At 47.5% G+C, this 20,026-nt stretch overlaps 1 protein-coding gene across 1 annotated transcript in view; it reads right to left on the reverse strand.

Annotated features, from left to right (window-relative positions):
- Positions 1–18,888, reverse strand: part of LOC147662747 (uncharacterized) — a 418,861-nt gene extending 399,973 nt beyond the window's left edge. The window contains 3 exon segments of the mRNA XM_086950928.1: positions 17,808–17,834; positions 17,892–17,944; positions 18,882–18,888. Coding sequence (XP_086807054.1) covers positions 17,808–17,834; positions 17,892–17,944; positions 18,882–18,888 — 87 coding nt within the window.
- Between the last annotated feature and the right edge of the window lie 1,138 nt (positions 18,889–20,026).

The raw sequence follows: 20,026 nt of genomic DNA on the forward strand, positions 1-20,026 counted from the left end.
ACGTGCAACAACAGCCCCCTGTACAATACATAGCACCACTACCTGCTTACGGAAGTGACCAACAACAGCACTACAACAATGACAGAAATAACACCTACCGAAACACAGGCATGCAGGGAAGGAGAAATGGAATGGGACAGCAAAGGGCCCCACTACAGGCAGGCCACGCACCTGCTTTTATTGTCACAAACCGGGCCACATGCTAAGAGAATGTCGTACTAGACTTCGAGAGCAAGGCCAACAACCCATGGGCCCCATCCAACAAGCACCACAACAATTCCAACAACAACGACCGATGTATTCACAACAGCCCAAGATATTGTATGCCTATGCTCAACCTGCCCCACCGCAAACTATGCAGCCCCAGCAGATGCAAGCCCCCCTGCTGCTGCAACAGCAAATATCCACATACCAAATGATGCCTCAAGCCCAAAACACCGCACCCCGAGGAGGAGTGGTGATTACCCCCAACAATACCCTCACACAAGGCACTATCCAACAATACCAAGCTGGAGGATACACTTGCTAGGACAGCCCACAGACAACTCTTGTGTGCCCAGTTTTATCATGCATCCTGACCGGTGAAAATGACCCCACCGTCCTGGTCACGATAAATAACAAAACATATAGCTTCCTCATTGACACAGGCGCCACGTACTCCTGCATTACTGGCGGACACCTGCCTACTTCTGATCAAGTAGCGGACACACAGGGATTCTCTGGGGCAATAGCAAGGGTCCCCTTTACCAAGCCAGTACCCCTGCAAATAGGAGACCGGATGCTGGAGCAACCACTGCTGTACTCGCCACATTCTCCAGTTAACCTTTTATGGAGAGACCTTATGGCAAAACTAAACATGACCATTCACTTCCATGAGAATGGAACAATGGTTTGTTCCATACCAGGCACACCCCTAGCAAGGATGATGGCACTCACTATTGACTCTTCCTTGAAGGATCAAATAAGAGCTCGCCCCGTGGATGAGCAAGCATTCTCTACCGCGGTACACATCATTGTAGCCAACACACCAGAACTGCACGATTGCACTGTCTAGCTCCCAAAAGAGTTCCTCTTCCGTCCACACTCCCAGAACTCCCAGACATAAGACAGAAACATGATCTTAGGCATACACGCTCTTCACATTACACCTACATACGGGGCGTTCATAGCAGGAGACGACTATATGTGCTCCTAGGCCTGTGTAATCTTCATCGAGCCCGGACACCAAGTGAGGGACATTTCAGATGAACAGCTCTTTGGTGATCCTGATGAATATCCCATCACAGAGATCGTCTATGAGTATGAGGTACCCCTCTCGGTGACAGTGGAAAAGAGAACACCCACTACCCCACAAAAATATGATTCAGTGCGCGAAGCGGACTTGGCTCAAGTCTCGCCGCATCTGTGGACCACTGGACCCAATGATGTAGGCCTTATTCGCTCTGCAACCCCATTTAAAATAACCTTGAAGCCAGGCGCAATTCTACCCAGAATTAAACAGTACCCACTCTCTAAGGAAGCAGAGGAGGGCATTGCCCCTACCATACAGGCCTTGCTGGATCAGGGAGTCATATACCCCTGTGTATCGCCTTGTAACACCTGCCTTTTTCCGGTTCGAAAAGGTAAGACCAATCAATGGCGTTTGGTACACGACTTGCGTTCGATAAATAACATAGTGATACCAGAGTTTCCCATCGTTCCAGACCCTTCTGTCATCCTCACGAATGTTCCCCCGAATGCACAATACTTTTCCATGATTGACCTGAAAAATGCGTTTTTCAGCGTCCCCCTTCACCCAGACAGCCAGTACCTATTGGCTTTCTCGTTCAAAGGGGTGCAAATGACGTACAGAAGATTGGCTCAGGGGTACTGTGAGTCCCCTAGCATCTTTAACAAAGTTGTCAAAGATGACTTATCAAATTTCCAATGTGACAGCACTCTGCTGCAATATGTCGACGACATTTTGCTGTGCAGCACCACAGAACAGCAGTGCAGAACAGACACCATCTCTCTGCTCACCACCTTAGCTCACAGAGGCTATAAAGTGGACAAAAGCAAACTTCAGTACTGCCAAACAGAGGTACACTACGTAGGCCCGGTACTATCAGCATCAGGGAGAAAGGTGACACCAGGCAGAGTTGAAGCCATAAGAAACACCCCAGAGCCCCAAACTGTGAAAGAAATGCAAAAATTCCTTGGACTGCTTAATTATGTCCATCAAAGGGTTTTTGACTTCTCCACGATAACTGCCCCCTTGCTAAAGGCAGTCAAAGCAGCCAAGGACAAACGCAACAGAATAGACTGTACACCTGAGATGACAGCATCCTTTAAGCAGCTCAAAGATGAAATAACAAACGCACCAGTGTTAGGCACACCTGACTACACAAAATAATTTACCTGTTCACCCACTGCAATAGTCAGGTCATGACTGCCGTCCTTACTCAGAAATACCCCATGGGCCACAGCCTATTGCCTACTTCAGCGGCATGCTAGATTCAGTCATGAAAGGCCATTACCCCTGCGAACAAGCTCTCGCTGCTGCAGCCTTTGCTGTAGATAAAAGCACCCCCATTGTCATGGGATCCTCGCTAACAATGTACACAGAGCACGCTGTCTTTGCTATAATTCAGAAAGCCAAGACAACATTAACTACACAAAGAGTGTCAGGTTACGAAGTCATACTGCCATTACCCTCTCTGAAAGTTGTCAAATGTCACACAGTAAATCCTCAACAAAAAGAAAGGGAGTTAGAGGAACTTTAGCTAGGCTCGCCCTCCAAATACTAAGTTAAACAAAAGGTCTCTGTTTCCAGATACCTAAGAGGAGGATGCAAATTCCTTCCTGGACTGGCTGAACTTACAAGACCCCTTTCTAAAATTCACCTCTACAATGAGCAGAGAACAATTAGTCTTTCTGGACTTAAACATCAAGGCTGAAAGAGGGATATTGACAACCACAACACATTTCAAACCGACATCGAGGAACTGCCTACTAAGCTTTGAAAGCTTTCACCCACGATCACTCCGGGAAAATCTGCCTTTTGGACAATTTCTACGACTAAGGAGAAATTGTTCTGAGAAATGTGATTACGAAGTGCAGGCCAAAGAGCTGTTTACAAAACTATACCAAAGACAATATCCGCAAAAGATTGTCTCAAAAGCCAAAAAAAGAGCATCGAATAATAACAGAGATGCACTGCTAGAGTCAAAACCTAAAGATCCACCTACAGACACCTCTGAAAGAAGACCTATCTGCATCACTACCTATACTGTAGCCTCACAGCAAGTAACAAAAATTGTAAAAAAACATTGGAAAACGTTGAACAGTGGAGGTTTGAACATCACGCAACCAATGTTCAGTCACCGGAAAGGGAAAAACCTGAAAGATTTGGTGGTAGACACACGTCCAAGGAATATGGAAGGTCCGATTCGACGTTTACATCCGTTGCCACTTGGTCACCACCCGTGTTCCAATTGCAGCGTATGCCACCTAACCGAGACTACCAAACAGGTGACATGTAACACGGGCCTCGTCTGGAATCTGAAATCCTTTTCCAATTGCAATACGTCAGGGGTCGTATACATGATCACATGTGTGTGCAATTTGCACTACATAGGAATGACAACCAGGAAGGTGAACACGAGAATGGTGGAACACCGTAGTAACTTTAGGTGCAAACACTCGAATACAAAAATGACTACACACTTTCTAGAAAAGGGACACACGCCTAATGACATTAGGTGGGTAGTTTTGGAGATCCAACAACCCCATGCTGACATGGAAAAGAAATTACTTGAAAAAGAACAACGTTGGGTGTTCAGACTCCGCTCTCACATAGTGGGACTAAATGATGATATTCCTTGGGGGCAGTTCACCTAACTGGAAAAACGTTTTTTCTTCTGAAAAACCAAACCATACCTGTAACGAAATAGACCTAACTTAACTGAAACTGGGTGGCAAAATCCAATGAATCACTAACCCAGGAATACCTAGAAATACTGAGGGTACCTTTTTGACTTGGAGAGACAGGTTATAAGTTTCCTGAGAAAACTCATTGATTGACACCTGAGTAAGGAACACCACCGACCCAACAGTGTCTGGGAACTCTGATGGTCTATTCTGACTCCTGAGAGTCACCAATACTGGAGCCTCTAGAATTATGTTAAGAGACTGTAAATAATCATAAGGGCAGAACTAATTTATTTATTGACTGCCGGAATACCTATTTTTCAAGAGAGTTATGCTAAAAATTAATTTGCTAGTGAAAGGTTTGATAATATGGCAAAAATTATGCTGAACATCTAAAATTAGACCTGAGGTGTAAATATTTCCGAATAATCCTATTTAAGAGCGTTTTCATAACACAAGTACGGAAACGGTACACCCAAGATGGCCGCCACTCACGAATCGGGATACAGGACTACACGCTCTAGTTCCTGTATGGGCGTAGTCACGCAAGCGTAAGCATACCGCGATTGGCACTTCCTTTTAAACAGACCTGAAACCCCCGGTCCGATAACATCCGGACCGGAGGGACACAAGTAGGTGCCTAAAAGTAGGAGGTATCCGGTGCACAAGTAAGTCAGAACGGGGTAACGATGACCATCCATGGGCCATTTTACCATTGCGATTCGGCCCGCAGCTCGGTTATTTACAAATTCCGCTTTTCTCTCACCAGAGTTGCTAGGATATCGAACCCCTCCGAATCCATGGGGCCCAGTTAGGTCTCAAGAAATGTATGTATGAGTGTGTATGACAGGTGAATGCTTGGGTGTGTCACAAAGAGAGGTGTTTCTTAATCACGTTACGATGCACGAAATGAAACACGTTTTGTGCATGAATACAACCACGGTCAAAATGTCCGTTTATGGATCACAGGAAATCATCACATTTTCTTCTTGTTAACTATGTGTGATAAGATATGGGGGTATTCACCCCGTGACTTTTCAAGTTGTCTTTTATTTTTCAGGAACCACGTGTTTTTGGAACAAAATACGTAGGTATCATTGCATGCACTTAATAGAGTTTGCTGCAGTTTAATTTTAAATATTAAAATTTATTCATCCATATCTCATTGAAGAGCTAAGGAGTGGCGAACACAGGGCTGGTCCCTGTGTAGTCCCGAAGAAGTGCTTGGGGTATGCACGAAACATGTCGACTATAGGAGTTGATAGGTACATCTGGACACATTACGTTCAGGGCAGCCTATCTTTCCACCCCGTTTTTAATATTACCACCTAGAGGCAAGAATAAAGTTTATTGTATACCTACTGGGCAGGTATTTTTAACACACATCACATAGTCCACTCCCACAATACACATGCACCACACATAGTCTTATAAAGTGCTCCTACATAACTTCGCAAGTCGCAGCACGCCCCAGCCCGTAGAGGACTGGGATGGCCCCAATGATGAAGCATGTCACCGTGGGGCAAACCTGGTGAGTGAGGGGACACCTAAAAAAGGAGCAATTCTCCTTTTTTTGTACACAATAACATATTTCCACAGTCAACCCCAGTGTGTGCTGACTGTTATCTAGCAAGGCTCTTAGGTATCTGGAAACAGAGACCTTTTGTTTAACACAGTAAATCCTGCCACTTTCTTTGCCCATCCCATTGCAGCCTCAGATGAGGACACCCATGACTGTGCCACATACTCTCCAGATGAGTCAGGAGCTGCAAAAGAGGACCCCCTGCCAGGCAGCACTGTATACTTTGATGGGTCCTCCACCATTGACCAGGAGACAGGGATTAGGTACACAGGAGCTGCAGTAGTCAGGACCCAACAGCATGACTCCTCTGATTCCCTAGACATTGTACAGCAAATTACATTGCCTCCACACTACTCAGCCCAAGCTGCCGAATTAGTGGCACTAATTTCCGCTTTGTACCACAGGACTGATGACCGCATCACAGTGTACTCAGACTCTGCTTATGTCACCACAACGACACACTCAAGCATCCTGAGCTGGAAGAGGCGTGGCTTTCTCAAATCAGATGGAACACCTGTGTGCCACAAACAATTGCTGGAACACTTAAATTGAGGCCCCCACACTTCCAACTGAGGTAGCGGTTGTCAAATGTGGGGCGCAAACTAATGGACAGGACTTTCTTTCCAGAGGTAACACTCTGGCAGATTGGGCAGCCAAAGCGGCAGCCAGACCCCCGTGCCTTTCATTACACCTGAGGACTTTCTCTCCAGAGATAACGCTCTGGCAGATTGGCCAGACAGAGCGGCAGCCGCACCCCCCGTACCTTTAATCACGGCAGATCCCCGGAACACCCCAATTTTACTCGCCCAAGGTGTAACTCCAGCAGACCAGATAAACACGAATGAAGATAGTGTAGCACCAGCACAGCACGCAGACAACAACAAGTACACTCTTGACACAAATGCTTCCTGTCCAATGGATAACACACAGCAATACGATTCCATTGCCCAACTGCATCTCAGAGAAATACAAGAAAGTGCACCACATCAAGAGAAAGAGCTCTGGAAGAAGAGGGGAGTACAGCAGGACCCTGCTGATTTCATTTACAGGCAAACAATGTCTGGGAAGCCTGTCATGCCACAAGCTTTACTGCAGGTGGCACTGGCCCAACTCCATCTTCCCGCACATGTCTCCCGAGATAACATGTCCACAACGCTGCAAGCAGACTGGTTCATTCCCAAAGCCCACAAACTAATACAACTCTTTGTTAACAAATGCCTTATTTGCCAACAGTACTCACCAAACCCAACACTCAAAACAGTCACTTCCACCATCCCAAAACCATCTGGCCCCTTCAAATAACTCCACCTCGACTATGTCGACATGATTGATCGGTGCCAAAATGACCGATATCTCATTGTGGTGGTATGCCCATTCTCGCGCTGGATCGAAGCTGGACCTTGCGTCCACTGCGATGCCAAAGCAGCAGCCACATTCCTACTCCGTGATGTCATTTCCCGCTTTGGAATTCCGGACGCCATTAGGACAGACAACGGAGGACATTTTTCAAATGCCATCTTCTCCTCTCTGACCACAATGCTAGGCATCAGACACAAACTAACATCTGCCTACCACCCCCAAAGCAATGGCATTTGTGAGCGCCTCAACGGCTTGCTCAAAAATAAAATAAGCAAAATTACCGCTACCATTGGTAAAAAATGGCTCTTTTGCCTCCCACTTGCCCTCTACTCACTAAGAAACTCCCCAAGCTCGGATCACCACCTCACACCCCACCAACTTGTCACTGGACGATCCATAAATGTAACCGTACCCTCCACCAGGCCCAAAACAGATAGCCAATATTCCTCTCAAATTATTAAAGCTGAGCTTTAAGACAGCAATCAAAGAAAGACTGGACAACAACACCCACAACAGCAAGGAGCTCTTCAGCATCGTCAAAGAGCTCTCACATCCCAGCGCCTGCAACACCGACATCATTCCCTCGCAAGACCTCTGCGACTCTCTCGCCTCGTTCTTCCACCGCAAGATCGCCGACATTCACAACAGCTTCGGCGCACAAACCACGCACCCAACCGCCGAACCAGCGCCCCCAACCACCACCCTCTGCACCTGGACCCCTGTCAGCACCGAAGACACCACCCACATGATGAACACCATCCACTCCGGCTCCCCCACCGACCCCTGCCCACACCACATCTTCAACAAAGCCGACTCCATCATCGCACCCGAACTCCGGAACATCATCAACAGCTCCTTCGCATCCGCCACCTTCCCGGAGAGCTGGAAACATGCCGAGCTGAGCGCCCTCCTCAAGAAACCCACCGCGGACCCCACGGACCTGAAGAACTTCCGCCCCATCTGGCTCCTCCCCTTTCCAGCCAAAGTCATCGAGAAGACCGTCAACAGACAACTCTCCACCTTCCTCGAGACAAACGGATCCCCCGACCCCTCACAGTCCGGCTTCCGAGCAAACCACAGCACTGAGACCGCCCTCATCGCAGCCACCGACGACATCAGGTCCCTGCTCGACAACGGAGAAACGGCTGCCCTCATCCTCCTGGACCTCTCAAGACCCTTCAACACCGTCTGCCACCGCACCCTGATACAGCGCCTCAGCAACACCTGAATCCAAGGAGCGGCCCTGGAGTGGATCATCTCATTCCTCGCCGGAAGAACCCAGAGAGTCCACCTTCCCCGTTCCGCAGCCACCGAAGTCATCTGCGGCGTCCCGCAAGGATCCTCACTCAGCCCCACCCTCTTCAACTTCTACATGAGCCCTCTCGCAGCCATCGCCCGCCAACACACCCTCAACATCATCTCCTACGCCGACGACACCCAGCTGATCCTCTCCCTCACCAACGACCCCGCCACCGCCAAAGCCAACCTCCAGGAAGGAATGAGAGACGTTGCAGAATGGATGAAGATCAGCCATCTGAAACTGAACTCAGACGAGACGGATGTCCTCATCCTCGGACCATCTCCCTCCATGTGGGACGACTCCTGGTGGCCCCCTGCCCTGAGCAACACACCCATACCAACAGACCACGCACGCAACCTGGGCTTCATCCTGGACTCCTCCCTCACGATGACCAAGCAAGTGAAGGCAGTCTCATCATCCTGCTTCAACACCCTACGCATGCTCCGAAAGATGTTCGGATGGATCCCCACAGAAACCAGGAAGACGATCACCCAGGCCCTCATTGTCAGGCGCTAGCCCATGCGCCTACTGCATCGTTCAGTTAGACACTACAACTCCCAGCAGCCCTAGCTGTGGGAGGAGCATTCATTATATTACCTGGAACTCTGCCATCAGGAAGCGCGCGTAATTCTGTTTGTAGAGCTGTTCCCGTGTTCGTGGTTGGGTTATTCCGGTGCTGGAGTACTTTCCTTTTGGATGGTGGGGTTTGGATTCGTGGGACGCGTTTGCGAGGATGCAAGCGCATTTCCTTCCGGTATCGCGCTGAAGTCAAGCGCGGATACCAGACATGCTGTTTTGTTTGTTTGGCCGTGGGGAGTTCTGTTTGGAAGGAGACGCGCTGGAGAAAGCGCCGAGCGCCTAGTAGCAGAGAGCAGCCGTTCTCGGAGACTGGTAAGGAGATTACTCAGTCGTGCATTAACGAGTGGAAGACTCCTGCCTTGAACTCGCATTTTGGAGTTCGGTTATGCGCTGAAGGTAAGCGCTGGCCATCGGCTGTGGAAAGACTGATTCCTATTGAAAGCGCTACAATCTTATGGACACTGTGCTTATTATTTTCTGGGGCATTGAAAAAGACAAGTTCTTTGGAATCATTTATGGACACTGTGTTTATTATTTTTTGGGAAACTGAAAAGTCCGATCCTTTGGAAGTTACGAGCTCTGGATTATTTCAAGAGTCTATTTCAGTTTCTCTGTTTGCCTTTGTGAGGAGAAGCCCAGATTGCCTTTGTTATTATTTCCGGTATGTTTGTGTTGTAAGCTCTATAGATCTTACACGTTGTTTTGGTATGAATGGTGTTATAACCTTCCTGATTTTTTGTTGTTGGCAGGCTTCTTGCTTGGAAGACAACTATCTCTGAGAATTGGTGTGTGTAATCACGGCTTTTCCCTTGGACCATTTTCAGGTACTAATTAGACCTAGTGAGATCATTGGAGAGTAGCCTACGTGTATGACTGGTGTTAACCCTGTCTTCTTTTGTTACAGGTATCCCGCTCCCCGCTGGCCCTCCCTAATACCTTTTTTCCCTCGCCTGACTGCCTTAGTACTCTGAGTTATTATTATTATCCAGAGTTGGGGACGTCTGGAGGTGGACCCCTTTTGAGCATCACTTGGAACCTAGGGAGTGGACGTGAAACTGACACTCATCACCACCCTCTATGCTGGAACCACAGCCAAACTCCAGAAAAGACTCCAGCGCATTCAGAACGCCTCAGCACGACTCATCCTGGACATCCCTTGCCGCAGCCACATCTCTGCCCACCTGAAAGACCTGCACTGGCTCCTCGTCAACAAGAGGATCATGTTCAGACTCCTCAGCCACGCACACAAGGCTCTCCACGACATGGGCCTGCCACACTTTCTACACACCCACCCGCCAGCTCCGATCCGCCAGCCTCACCCTTGCCTCCGTCCCACAAATTCGGAAATCCACCGTCGGAGAAAGATCCTTCTCCTACCTGGCAGCCAAGACTTGGAACTCCCTCCCCACTCACCTACGGCTGACCTGGGATCACCTCTCCTTCAGGAAACAACTCAAGACCTGGCTGTTTGAGCAGTAGCGACCCCCCCCCCCTCAGCGCCTTGAGACCCTTACGGGTGAGTAGCGAGCCATACAAATTATTGTGATTGATTGATTGGTTGAGCTCTATGATTTTTTTGCACACTAACCCGCGCTACGCAGTTCCTTTCTGCCCAGGTGTCCAAAAGGAAGGAGAAGAGCTCCATCGATCCAGAACTTCCACCTATTCGTCCTGGGACTCTGATCTTCGACCGGAGGCACGTCAGGCACTGGAAGGACCCCAAGTTTGACGGACCCTTTGCAGTGACTGATTCCTCTCCAACTGCCGTCCGGATAGCCGAGAGGAAGGCATGGATCCATCGGAAGGACGTCCGCCTCAATCCTGCACCTCCGCAGCAACAAACAATGGACTGAGAGAGGAAAGTGACATGCCCATGGTCCCCCTGAATGAAGACAGCGGTTTCCCGTCCACTGCCGAAGAAGAAGAAGAAGAAGAAGAAGACACCTCCGAGATGTTCCGTGAATACAGCAGCCGTGATGCAAAGGTAATGACTCTGTCTCTGTTGGGCGTAACACACCCTGTAACACAACTATCTTCAATTTCGACATGCAGTGTGGCACCTCTGCATTAATGGACTACTACTGGGCTTGTGGAGAACGCCTATATCTCCACCTACCTCCTCAGTGGCTCGGACTGTGCTCTTTGGTGACTCTGCATGAAGTACATCTGGTTGTGCCGGCATCGAATGCCTCCCACATACTGTCACACCCCATGTCAGGTGACGTGACATTCCTTCACCGCCACCGGCGAACAGCGGAGTACTTCGCAGCAGAAGCCCTTGGTAAAGTTCCAGAAGAATTCCGCCTCTTCAACGAGGCACAGCTTTTTTTCGGAGGGGTAGTTCCAATATTCCAAAACGAATGCAAATGCCCGTTGGCTGGAAGTACCTCGCTATGAGGTCATGAAAGCCATTAACAGCACCAGAGACGGACTAAATGCAATCAGGGAAGAACTGCGCCCCTTGAGACTAATGGTTTTGGAAAATCGCTACTTCCTCGACATGCTGACTGCCAAAGATGGTGGGTTGTGTCATCAAATCGGAAAATCCTGCTGCACTTTCATACCAGGAAACGATGAGGATAACGGATCAATAGCGAGGGCCATTGAGGAGTTGACAAAATTGGGGAAAAAAATTACCGATGAAGGAGGTGCCCCTGCGGACATTGGTCCAACGGACTGGTTCGATTTTGACTGGATGCCTTCATGGCTAACAGCAATTTTGAAATTAATGATACCCATAGTTGGGATTATGATAATTCTGTGTTGCGTCTTTCAGATTGGGAGTCACTGTATTAAAAGGTTAAGTAGCAAAGCTGTAGTGATGAATTATGCGAGCACAGGGATCTACCAGGTAGCGAAGTATGAAGACATGGATCGGGTTCCTGGGGATGGGACTGGAATGCAATTAGAAATGAGCTAATTAGCAGCACTTGGCACTCACTATATGTTGGACCTGGCCCTCTTGGCAGGGTCATCCCTGAACTTTTTGCCTTCCTCCAATATTCTCTCTGACCTGTTTATGTTGGTTTAATGACTCTGGGCACTTTACCACTGCTGACCAGCTACCTGCTCCCTTTAGGCCAGATGGGTTGCTGGAATTATTACACTCTATAATCCCAGCAGGCCCAGGGAACATGGTAGAAATTAATGTTTAGTATGCCTGAACTCAGAATAATAAAATACTTCTTTTAGTAAAGTTTATTGTAATATCCTGTGTTTGCAAATGCTACTTTTAGAAAGCTAGCATTTGCTTGCCTAACCATTTCAGCCCGCCTCTGCAGTATGTGTATCTGACTGTCTGGGTATGTGTGAGAGACAGGGCTGGGGATGACAGGTGGTGAATGCAAGGATTACACCTTAGTGGGAGGTAGGAGTGGCCCTGGGGTCTTAATCAGGCTGTGCTCTGCCACCACAATGCTGGCTCCGCCCCCCTGGGGAGCGACTGATGACTCAGCCTGCACCTGGCCCAGGAAGGGCGAAGCCCCATCAACAAGGTACTCCTGGCTGCCCCTGTCCACACAATGCTGGCTCCACCTCCTGTGGAGCGTCTGATGTGCCTGCCCCTCACACTGAAAGCAGAAGCCAGAAGTACCCCCAACAAGTGCTCAGAGGCTGAGAGCAGTTATGCAGAGGCCCCCCTGGCCTGAGAAGACAAAAGAAACTGTGTATAAAAGTAGGAGCCCTGCTCCTAAGAAATCAGAATCCTGTTTTACCACGAAGGACCTCTGCCCCACTAGAAGGAGAAGAGACGCTGGAAGGACTGGCCTGCTGCTTGCCTTGCTGAGAAAGGAGAGGAGAAGACTTGCTGAGAAAAGACTTTGCTTCTTTGTGCTTTAAACATTCTCCAAGGGCTTGATTGAGCTTGCCCCCTGACCTGGACCCCAGGACTTGTGGGTCCTTGGTGCTTTTGCTCGTCTTGACATTCGAGCCGTGTGTACATCCCGCTGGAGTCAGACTGCGCCCCTCTTCGCCCCCTCCTAGGGCTGTGGCACTCGGGAGCGTGCCAGCCTTTGTCCTGTTGAGGTAATTGAAATTTTTATGGTCGAGTATGTCCTCTAACGTGTACCCCAACGGCTCCATGTACGAGTTTAAAGTACATGTAATTTCCCTCCACAACCGAATCTGAAGACGCAAAATGCATTTGCGTCCAACGTTAACATGTCCTCTATCAGATCCACCATGAATGGATCGATAATTCAGTTCCTAAGTATGTCATGCCAACGTCTTTACATGGTGCACTTTCACGTTTTTCCTGGCTCTGCCGAGCTAGGCCCTGATTTCTGCCTTCGAACCACTTCTGTCTCTGCCTCTGAAAACTGCAGCATGGAGATGCATCCCTGACCTCTGCCTTACTTCCTGCCAAGCGAAGCGGTGCCTGGCTCGGCCTGGCCTGCCTGCCAAAACAGTATTTTGCCTTCAAGTTATCTGTTCAGCCTCCTCGAAAACACATTCCTGTCTAGTGATTTAGGTAAACATATCCCCGGCTGCAGAGCAAAGAGCAAGTCTTCCTGTCTCCGTGCAAGTAATTTACAGTTCCCGTTGCCATAGTAGGCCCATGGCCCCGCACGTAGACACGTAGACACATATGCACGCACTAGCATTCAGTATAGTATAGCCTCTGCCCGAGAGACCTTTTACTCCAGATAAAACATCCTCCAAACATAAGATACCAGATATGTTATAGGTCCAGGTCGTACTGACATCCCAGACTTCTGTCTCCTTTACTAGTGTTAAAGTTCTCCCCAGTTACACGTCTACGTCACGTCATGCTAGTTGCGCGCGCATCCGCACTTCCTGCTGACTCTGCAGAATCCTCTACGCACCCACCCACTTATGACACTTTTCTGTGACGTTTCCAGCACACGCCTCCGTGCACACCCTTGTACACGCCTTTTTGCTACGCACATGTGTTCTTATCATATACTTTTCACTTGTCACGCCTACTGTATCCATTGCCATTGTGTGTTTTACTATATATGTCATGTACTGTTAATAAATCGTTGACATCTTTCTGCCATCATTGCATACCCCCGAACCCTTGTATTGATGGAATTGATTTCCATGGCTCGAGCCATCCTGATTAAAGCCCTTATGACTCAGACACCACGGACTCTGCCTCTCATTTGATTGAGCTATTCTTTTACCTGTCTGTAATTATATGGAAAAACGTATACGGTAAAATATATTTACCACATAACTTGGCGCCCGAACAGGAACCCTCCCCCACGCCACGCGCCGGCGATGCGTCGCAGGCCTTGCCCCCTACCACAGCCGTGGCGGACTTCTATGCGCATCTGCAGGTTTTCCTGTATCTCCCTCAGGCCTACGGAGGTGACGGAGACTGCGGTCGACATCCAGACGAGGCGGTGAGGAGTGCGGAGGATCCCGACCAGAGCCCAGCCGAGAGAGCAGCGTCCGAGGTATCGAGAGGCCCACCTGTCCGAAGCGTCGAGGCGCATGCGTAGTGCGCAGCAGCAGTGACGTCGTAGCGGTCCAGTCCAGTCAAGTTTCCGAGGCCTTCTGTTCCGTGCTTCCCGGTGAGTACCGTTGCTGGGGACGCATCAAGACGGGTGCATTAATTTGTATCCGGTCAAGACGGGTTTGGGTACACAGATCCGGTCTGCACTGTTTTAGCAGTGTATCTGTACTGTTTAGCAGTGCATCTAGTAATTCAGTTATTCAGTAATTCAGTATTTTTTGTTAAGTCAGTATCTGTTCGAAATGTTTCAATGTGTTTAATGTCGTGGTATGAGTGATTGTTTGCATTTCTTTACTGTGTTTATCGTGTTTGCGTCTAGATCGAGGTAGCAATGCCTTTGTTTTCGAAATTACGACAGATAGGAACTAGGAAAGGGATACTTGAAGAAGCAGTTCCCATCCCACCTAGGGACACTCCTGGACATTTTATGTACCACAAGCATGACTTAGATGCCATACTGTACTTAGACTTATGGGTGGATTATACGAAAGACTTGGAAGAGAAACAGAGATGGCCCGTTACAGGGACATGGGATGCCGAGTGCATCATGAGAGTAGAAGAAGCATTATGGAAAAAGAAAGCCAGACAGTCACAGAAAGATGCCATAGAATTATGGCGTAAAGAATCAAATAGACGGACAGAGAAAGCACTCAGAAAAGCAGAGAAGAGTAGAGAAGATTCCGAAAAGGCTAGAGAAAAAGAACTACTAGAGGAAGGACAGCGAGTCAGAATGGAACAACACGACAGACAGAGTAATGCCCTTATAACAGGACTATATCCAGTTCTGGCCGAGGGCCTGCCCAAGGCGACCCCGGAAATACCGAACGATCTACCACCTCCATTGGTTCCGACTAAATTGCGTCATAAAAAGACCGCAGCAGATATTTTCCTTTCTTCCTATTTAGATGATGTAGCTCCCGCATATACCAATGTACCCGTACAACCTGCTAATAATAATCTGCCACAGCATATTCCTGCTGATCAAGCCACGACCCCTCCACGTCAGCATATTCCCGCACCTGTTATTACTTCCCCTACTGTTCCTCCTACTACTGGTCCTCTTAACCCTTTTGCTACAGATGCGACTCAGAGTCAGTCGTCCCCGTTAAATGTACCTTTCCCACACCCACTGACGTCAGGTTATGCTCATGCTTCCGCTTCAGGTGCTACAGGAGGCCCCTATCATACCCCGCCACAATTACATCGAGTGACAATGAGAGAATTAGCAATGCAGCGTACACCTAAAGCAACCCCAGCCGAAAAACTTAAGCAGTTACTTACAGATTGTAGATATGATCCAGTACCTGGTAAGACAGGACCCATGATGTTAGCTTCATTACGTCTACGCCGTGTTACAGATTATCTGATGTTATTACCAGAAATGCCAGAACATCTAGACAACATATATCATTTTATTAGAACAGGAGAGAGGCCAGGTTGTGTTCGTGAAGCCATGGCACATCAGAAAGTTGAGACACAAGGTTTAATATTGCGATTTTTAATTAATTGTTTGATAAGGGAACAAGACCAGCCAGGCTTTTCGCAAGAAGAGATGGAGGGATTGTCAAAATGGAGTCAGAATATTGCAGATTGTAAGCATGACAAAGAGAAATGTATAGAGGCCATGTCTAGGAGGATCCGTAAAGAAATAGTAGCAATACATGCCCGACGGGAGGCTGAAAGGCCACTCGAGTCAGACGATAAAGATACCTCAGAGGAGGAAGAACCAGAGAATGCCACAGTAACTCAAGACCTGTTAGCGTACGTAGGTAGAGAAAAACTCCCTAGACAGCATCCTCTTGATAGGCCCTTCGACAGACCCATTCGTTTAGGAAACAAGAACCGATACCTTTCCCCGATACCAGAGCGATGTTCCCTTGAACATGTTTTCCAAGTTACTGATAAAATCCTGACAGAAAGAGTAGGTTATCATGAACTCAATACCTTACATGATCAGGAACTAGCCCGGTCAGCAGTCCAATGGGCCGGGGATGACAGTATATATAAAGACGATTCAGTAGTGCAAACATTCTTAAGTCTTACTCCAGAAGAACAGCGACTAGCTGGTATATACATGACCCAACATCTTATTATACAGTATGAAAACCAACAATCTGATCCAGGTCCGTTGTATAATCTATTGCAGGACTTACTCCTGAGAAGATGGAGAGGTCTAGGTACCGATTTAATTGACATCATTTTAGAACAACGTCACAAATACAGAACTTTCCTGACTCCACATCTTGTTTCCGTTCCACCCCCAGTAAGACAACCATATCACCTAGATAAACAGAACCATTTACGAGAAGTACATCCAATCCGGAAACCAGATGATACACTTGAACGCGTATTTGTATACACGCCCATAACTAAAATGGAATTATTGGAAATGAAGAAAATAGTGCCTAGTCATGATAAAGATCCTGCAGGGTTTCACCGAGAAATAAAAGACATGTTACTCATGGGAGATTACACATATCCTGACATTATGAAAATATTAAAAGTATTATTGCCTGCCGGTATTTACGAGAAACTCAAAGAAAAAGAATGGGAGGTGGGAGATAAAAAGATTAATTGGGCTGAATTGGAAAACGAAGAAACGACTCGAACCCCAGGTTTAGGTCTTGGGGACAAAACTAAAGCATTACCAGGATTATTAGTACAGGTTTTGCCAAGATTATTGACAACTAAAAAGGAGGACTGGGATGCAATCTCAGCCTGCAAACAGAAACACGACGAAGACACTAGTGACTTTTATTCCAGATTCGAGAAATGTTTTATTATTAATAGTGGCCTAAAAACAAGTAGCGAGTCATACCCACATCTTTTTGTGACCAAATTAGTCGAGAATTCCTTGCCCCAGGTTAAGAATCGTGTACTGAAAGTCGAGAGCACATGGCAAGCAAATACGCCTTCCCAAATGTTACAAATGTTACAGTACCACCAGAACAGAATTAGGGAGGAACATGATCACGAACAGAGACGTATGAAAGACACGAAAATGAAAGTGCTAGTTGCCCAGTCAGTTCCAGCTGATGGTCAGAAAAGGGGTACGACACAGTCCAATAATTCAGCAGCTCCTGTTAAAGGGACATGCAACTATTGTAAACAGCTAGGCCACTATGTAAACGATTGTGCAGTTTTGAAACACAATATAGCTACAGGTAAAACTAAAGAGAGACCGCGTCCCCCTAGACAGGACCAGGTCCAACAACATATTCCGCAGAATGTACAGCCTATGCAGATTCCACAACAGTCCGTAGCGGTACCACAGCCCCAGCCCATTGCCGCCACACAACATGTTACACAGCAGATGTACCAGTATGCACAATCTGACTACCCCGATTATCAGCAGTACACATGAAACAGCCTAGAGAGGGAGGTTGGCTTGCCTCTTATTGAGGTTCCTGTAGATCAAGAGGGTCCTTATGTACATAGTCAGGTATTAGGAAAGGATAGAACATTTTTGATTGACACAGGGGCAAGCAGAACTACCATCAGTCATGACGAGGTTCCAGGGGCACCCCTCTCAGGCTCACAGAATGTTTCCCTTGGATTTTCAGGAAAGCCTATTGTAAATGAAGTATCGAAACCAGTTCCCCTTGCAGTTGGTCCATTATCTCGTACTACAGATTTACTGCTCGCGAAATCATGTCCAGAAAACCTGCTTGGTATAAAGACACTGAAAGCTCTAGGAGCTGTAATTTGTTGTTCTCCGGAAGGAGTAAGGCTGTTCCTTCGTGATTTTAATGGACATTATGTATTGAGAGATTTTGATCCTAGGTTACAGAATGTTCCTGCACATTTATGGGCACAACGCCCCACTGATGTAGGTTGTATGCACATTACACCATACCGTGTCACACTCAAGCCAGGAGTTGTACTACCACGAATCCGACAATACAAGTTACCACTTGATGCTGTAGTGGCTTTACTGAAAATCATTGACGAGCTCATTGCACAAGGAGTGGTCGTAGAAACCGACTCCAATGTTTGTAATTCCCCTATCATTCCGATTCTTAAACGCACTGATCCGAATGCACCTCCAGTCTATCGATTAGTGATCGATTTACGAGAGTTAAATAAATGCATTGTACCCCAGTATCCAGTGGTCCCAGACATTTCGTCACTATTGACAGCTATTGATTCAGAGGCGACGTTCTTTACTGTAATCGATCTCAAGAACGCCTTCTTTAGTGTCCCCATTGATCCGGAAAGCCAGTACCTTTTCGGATTCTGTTTAAATGGCCGTAGCTTCAAATTTGCACGCGCCACTCAAGGATTCACAGAAAGCCCCAGCATCTACAGCCAAGCATTGAAACGACACCTTGACAGTATTCACATGCCCCCTAACACTGCCCTACTCCAATAGGTAGATGATCTATTGATCACCGCCCGAAGTGAACCAGAATGTGAACAAGCATCACTGACAGTTTTGTATTTCCTGGCGGACAAGGGACACAAGGTGTCTCCTTCGAAGCTACAATTCTGTGCCCAGCAAGTGGTGTACCTTGGGCACTTGCTGTCCAAGTGGGGTAGACAGCTGACACCTGATCGAATTCAGTTAATTGCACATTTTCCGCAACCCAAGACACAGAAAGAAGTACGAGCCTTTATTGGACTCACTTCTTATTGCAGACAATGGATCCCACAATATGCATTTCTAGCTAAACCACTCATACAGTTGACAACACAGGAGGCAGCGTCTTCGACTGTTCTCCCATGGACTCAGGAACATACACAAGCTTTTGACGAATTAAAGAAAGCCTTATGTCAAGCACCTGTTTTAGCAACACCATGTTACAGCAAACCTTTTACACTTTTTGTCACAGAACGTGATGGCACAGCGTTATCAGTTCTCACTCAGGTTCAAGCAGACAAACACAGACCGTGTGCTTATTTCTCGAGTACATTGGATCCAGTAGCCCAGGCCTTGCCTGCGTGCTTAAAATCAGTTGCAGCAACAGCTCTAGCAATCAGACAAAGTGACTCCATTGTATTAGGACATCAATTGACAGTACAGGTTCCACACTCTGTGGAAGTTCTCCTAAACAGGACACAGACCCAGCACTTGACTATAGCACGACTGACAGGTTATGAATTGACATTATTCCAACCACACATAGAAATCAGACGCTGCAATACACTAAATCCTGCTACACTTTTACCATCGAGCACAACAGATCTTACTCCACATGACTGCGTGGATGTCGTTAACACAATTACGAAGCCCAGACAAGACTTGACAGATGTTGCATTACTCAATCCAGACCTGACACTTTATGTGGATGGTTCATGTATGAGAACAAGCACAGGAGAGTTAGTGGCGGCGTATGCAGTGACCACTGAAACTGAAGTCATAGAAACACATCGCATTGACACCCTGTCAGCCCAAGCAGCAGAGCTCATTGCTCTGACCCAAGCCTGTATACGAGCCAAGAACCTTAAAGTAAACATATACACAGATTCACGTTATGCATTCGGAGTCGTACACGACTTCGGTGTCCTCTGGCAAGAAAGAGGTTTCTTGACCTCTCACGGAGCCAAGATCCAGCATGGCCCCCTCATTCAAGCTCTGTTGGAAGCAATACATTTGCCTACAGCCATAGCTATCATGAAGTGTAAAGCACATACAAAAGTCACAGACACTATTTCCCAGGGTAACGACTTTGCAGATCGAACAGCTAAACATACAGCACTGACTCATACTCAAACGACTGATATGACAAAGACTGACGTAACTTCACTGACACATTGTATGACAGTCAGAGACCCTACACAAGATGTCATCGACATACAGACACATGCTACTCCAGAT

The sequence above is a fragment of the Lissotriton vulgaris genome, unplaced genomic scaffold, assembly GCF_964263255.1.
Source record: "Lissotriton vulgaris unplaced genomic scaffold, aLisVul1.2 SCAFFOLD_1034, whole genome shotgun sequence".
Lineage (NCBI taxonomy): Eukaryota > Metazoa > Chordata > Amphibia > Caudata > Salamandridae > Lissotriton > Lissotriton vulgaris.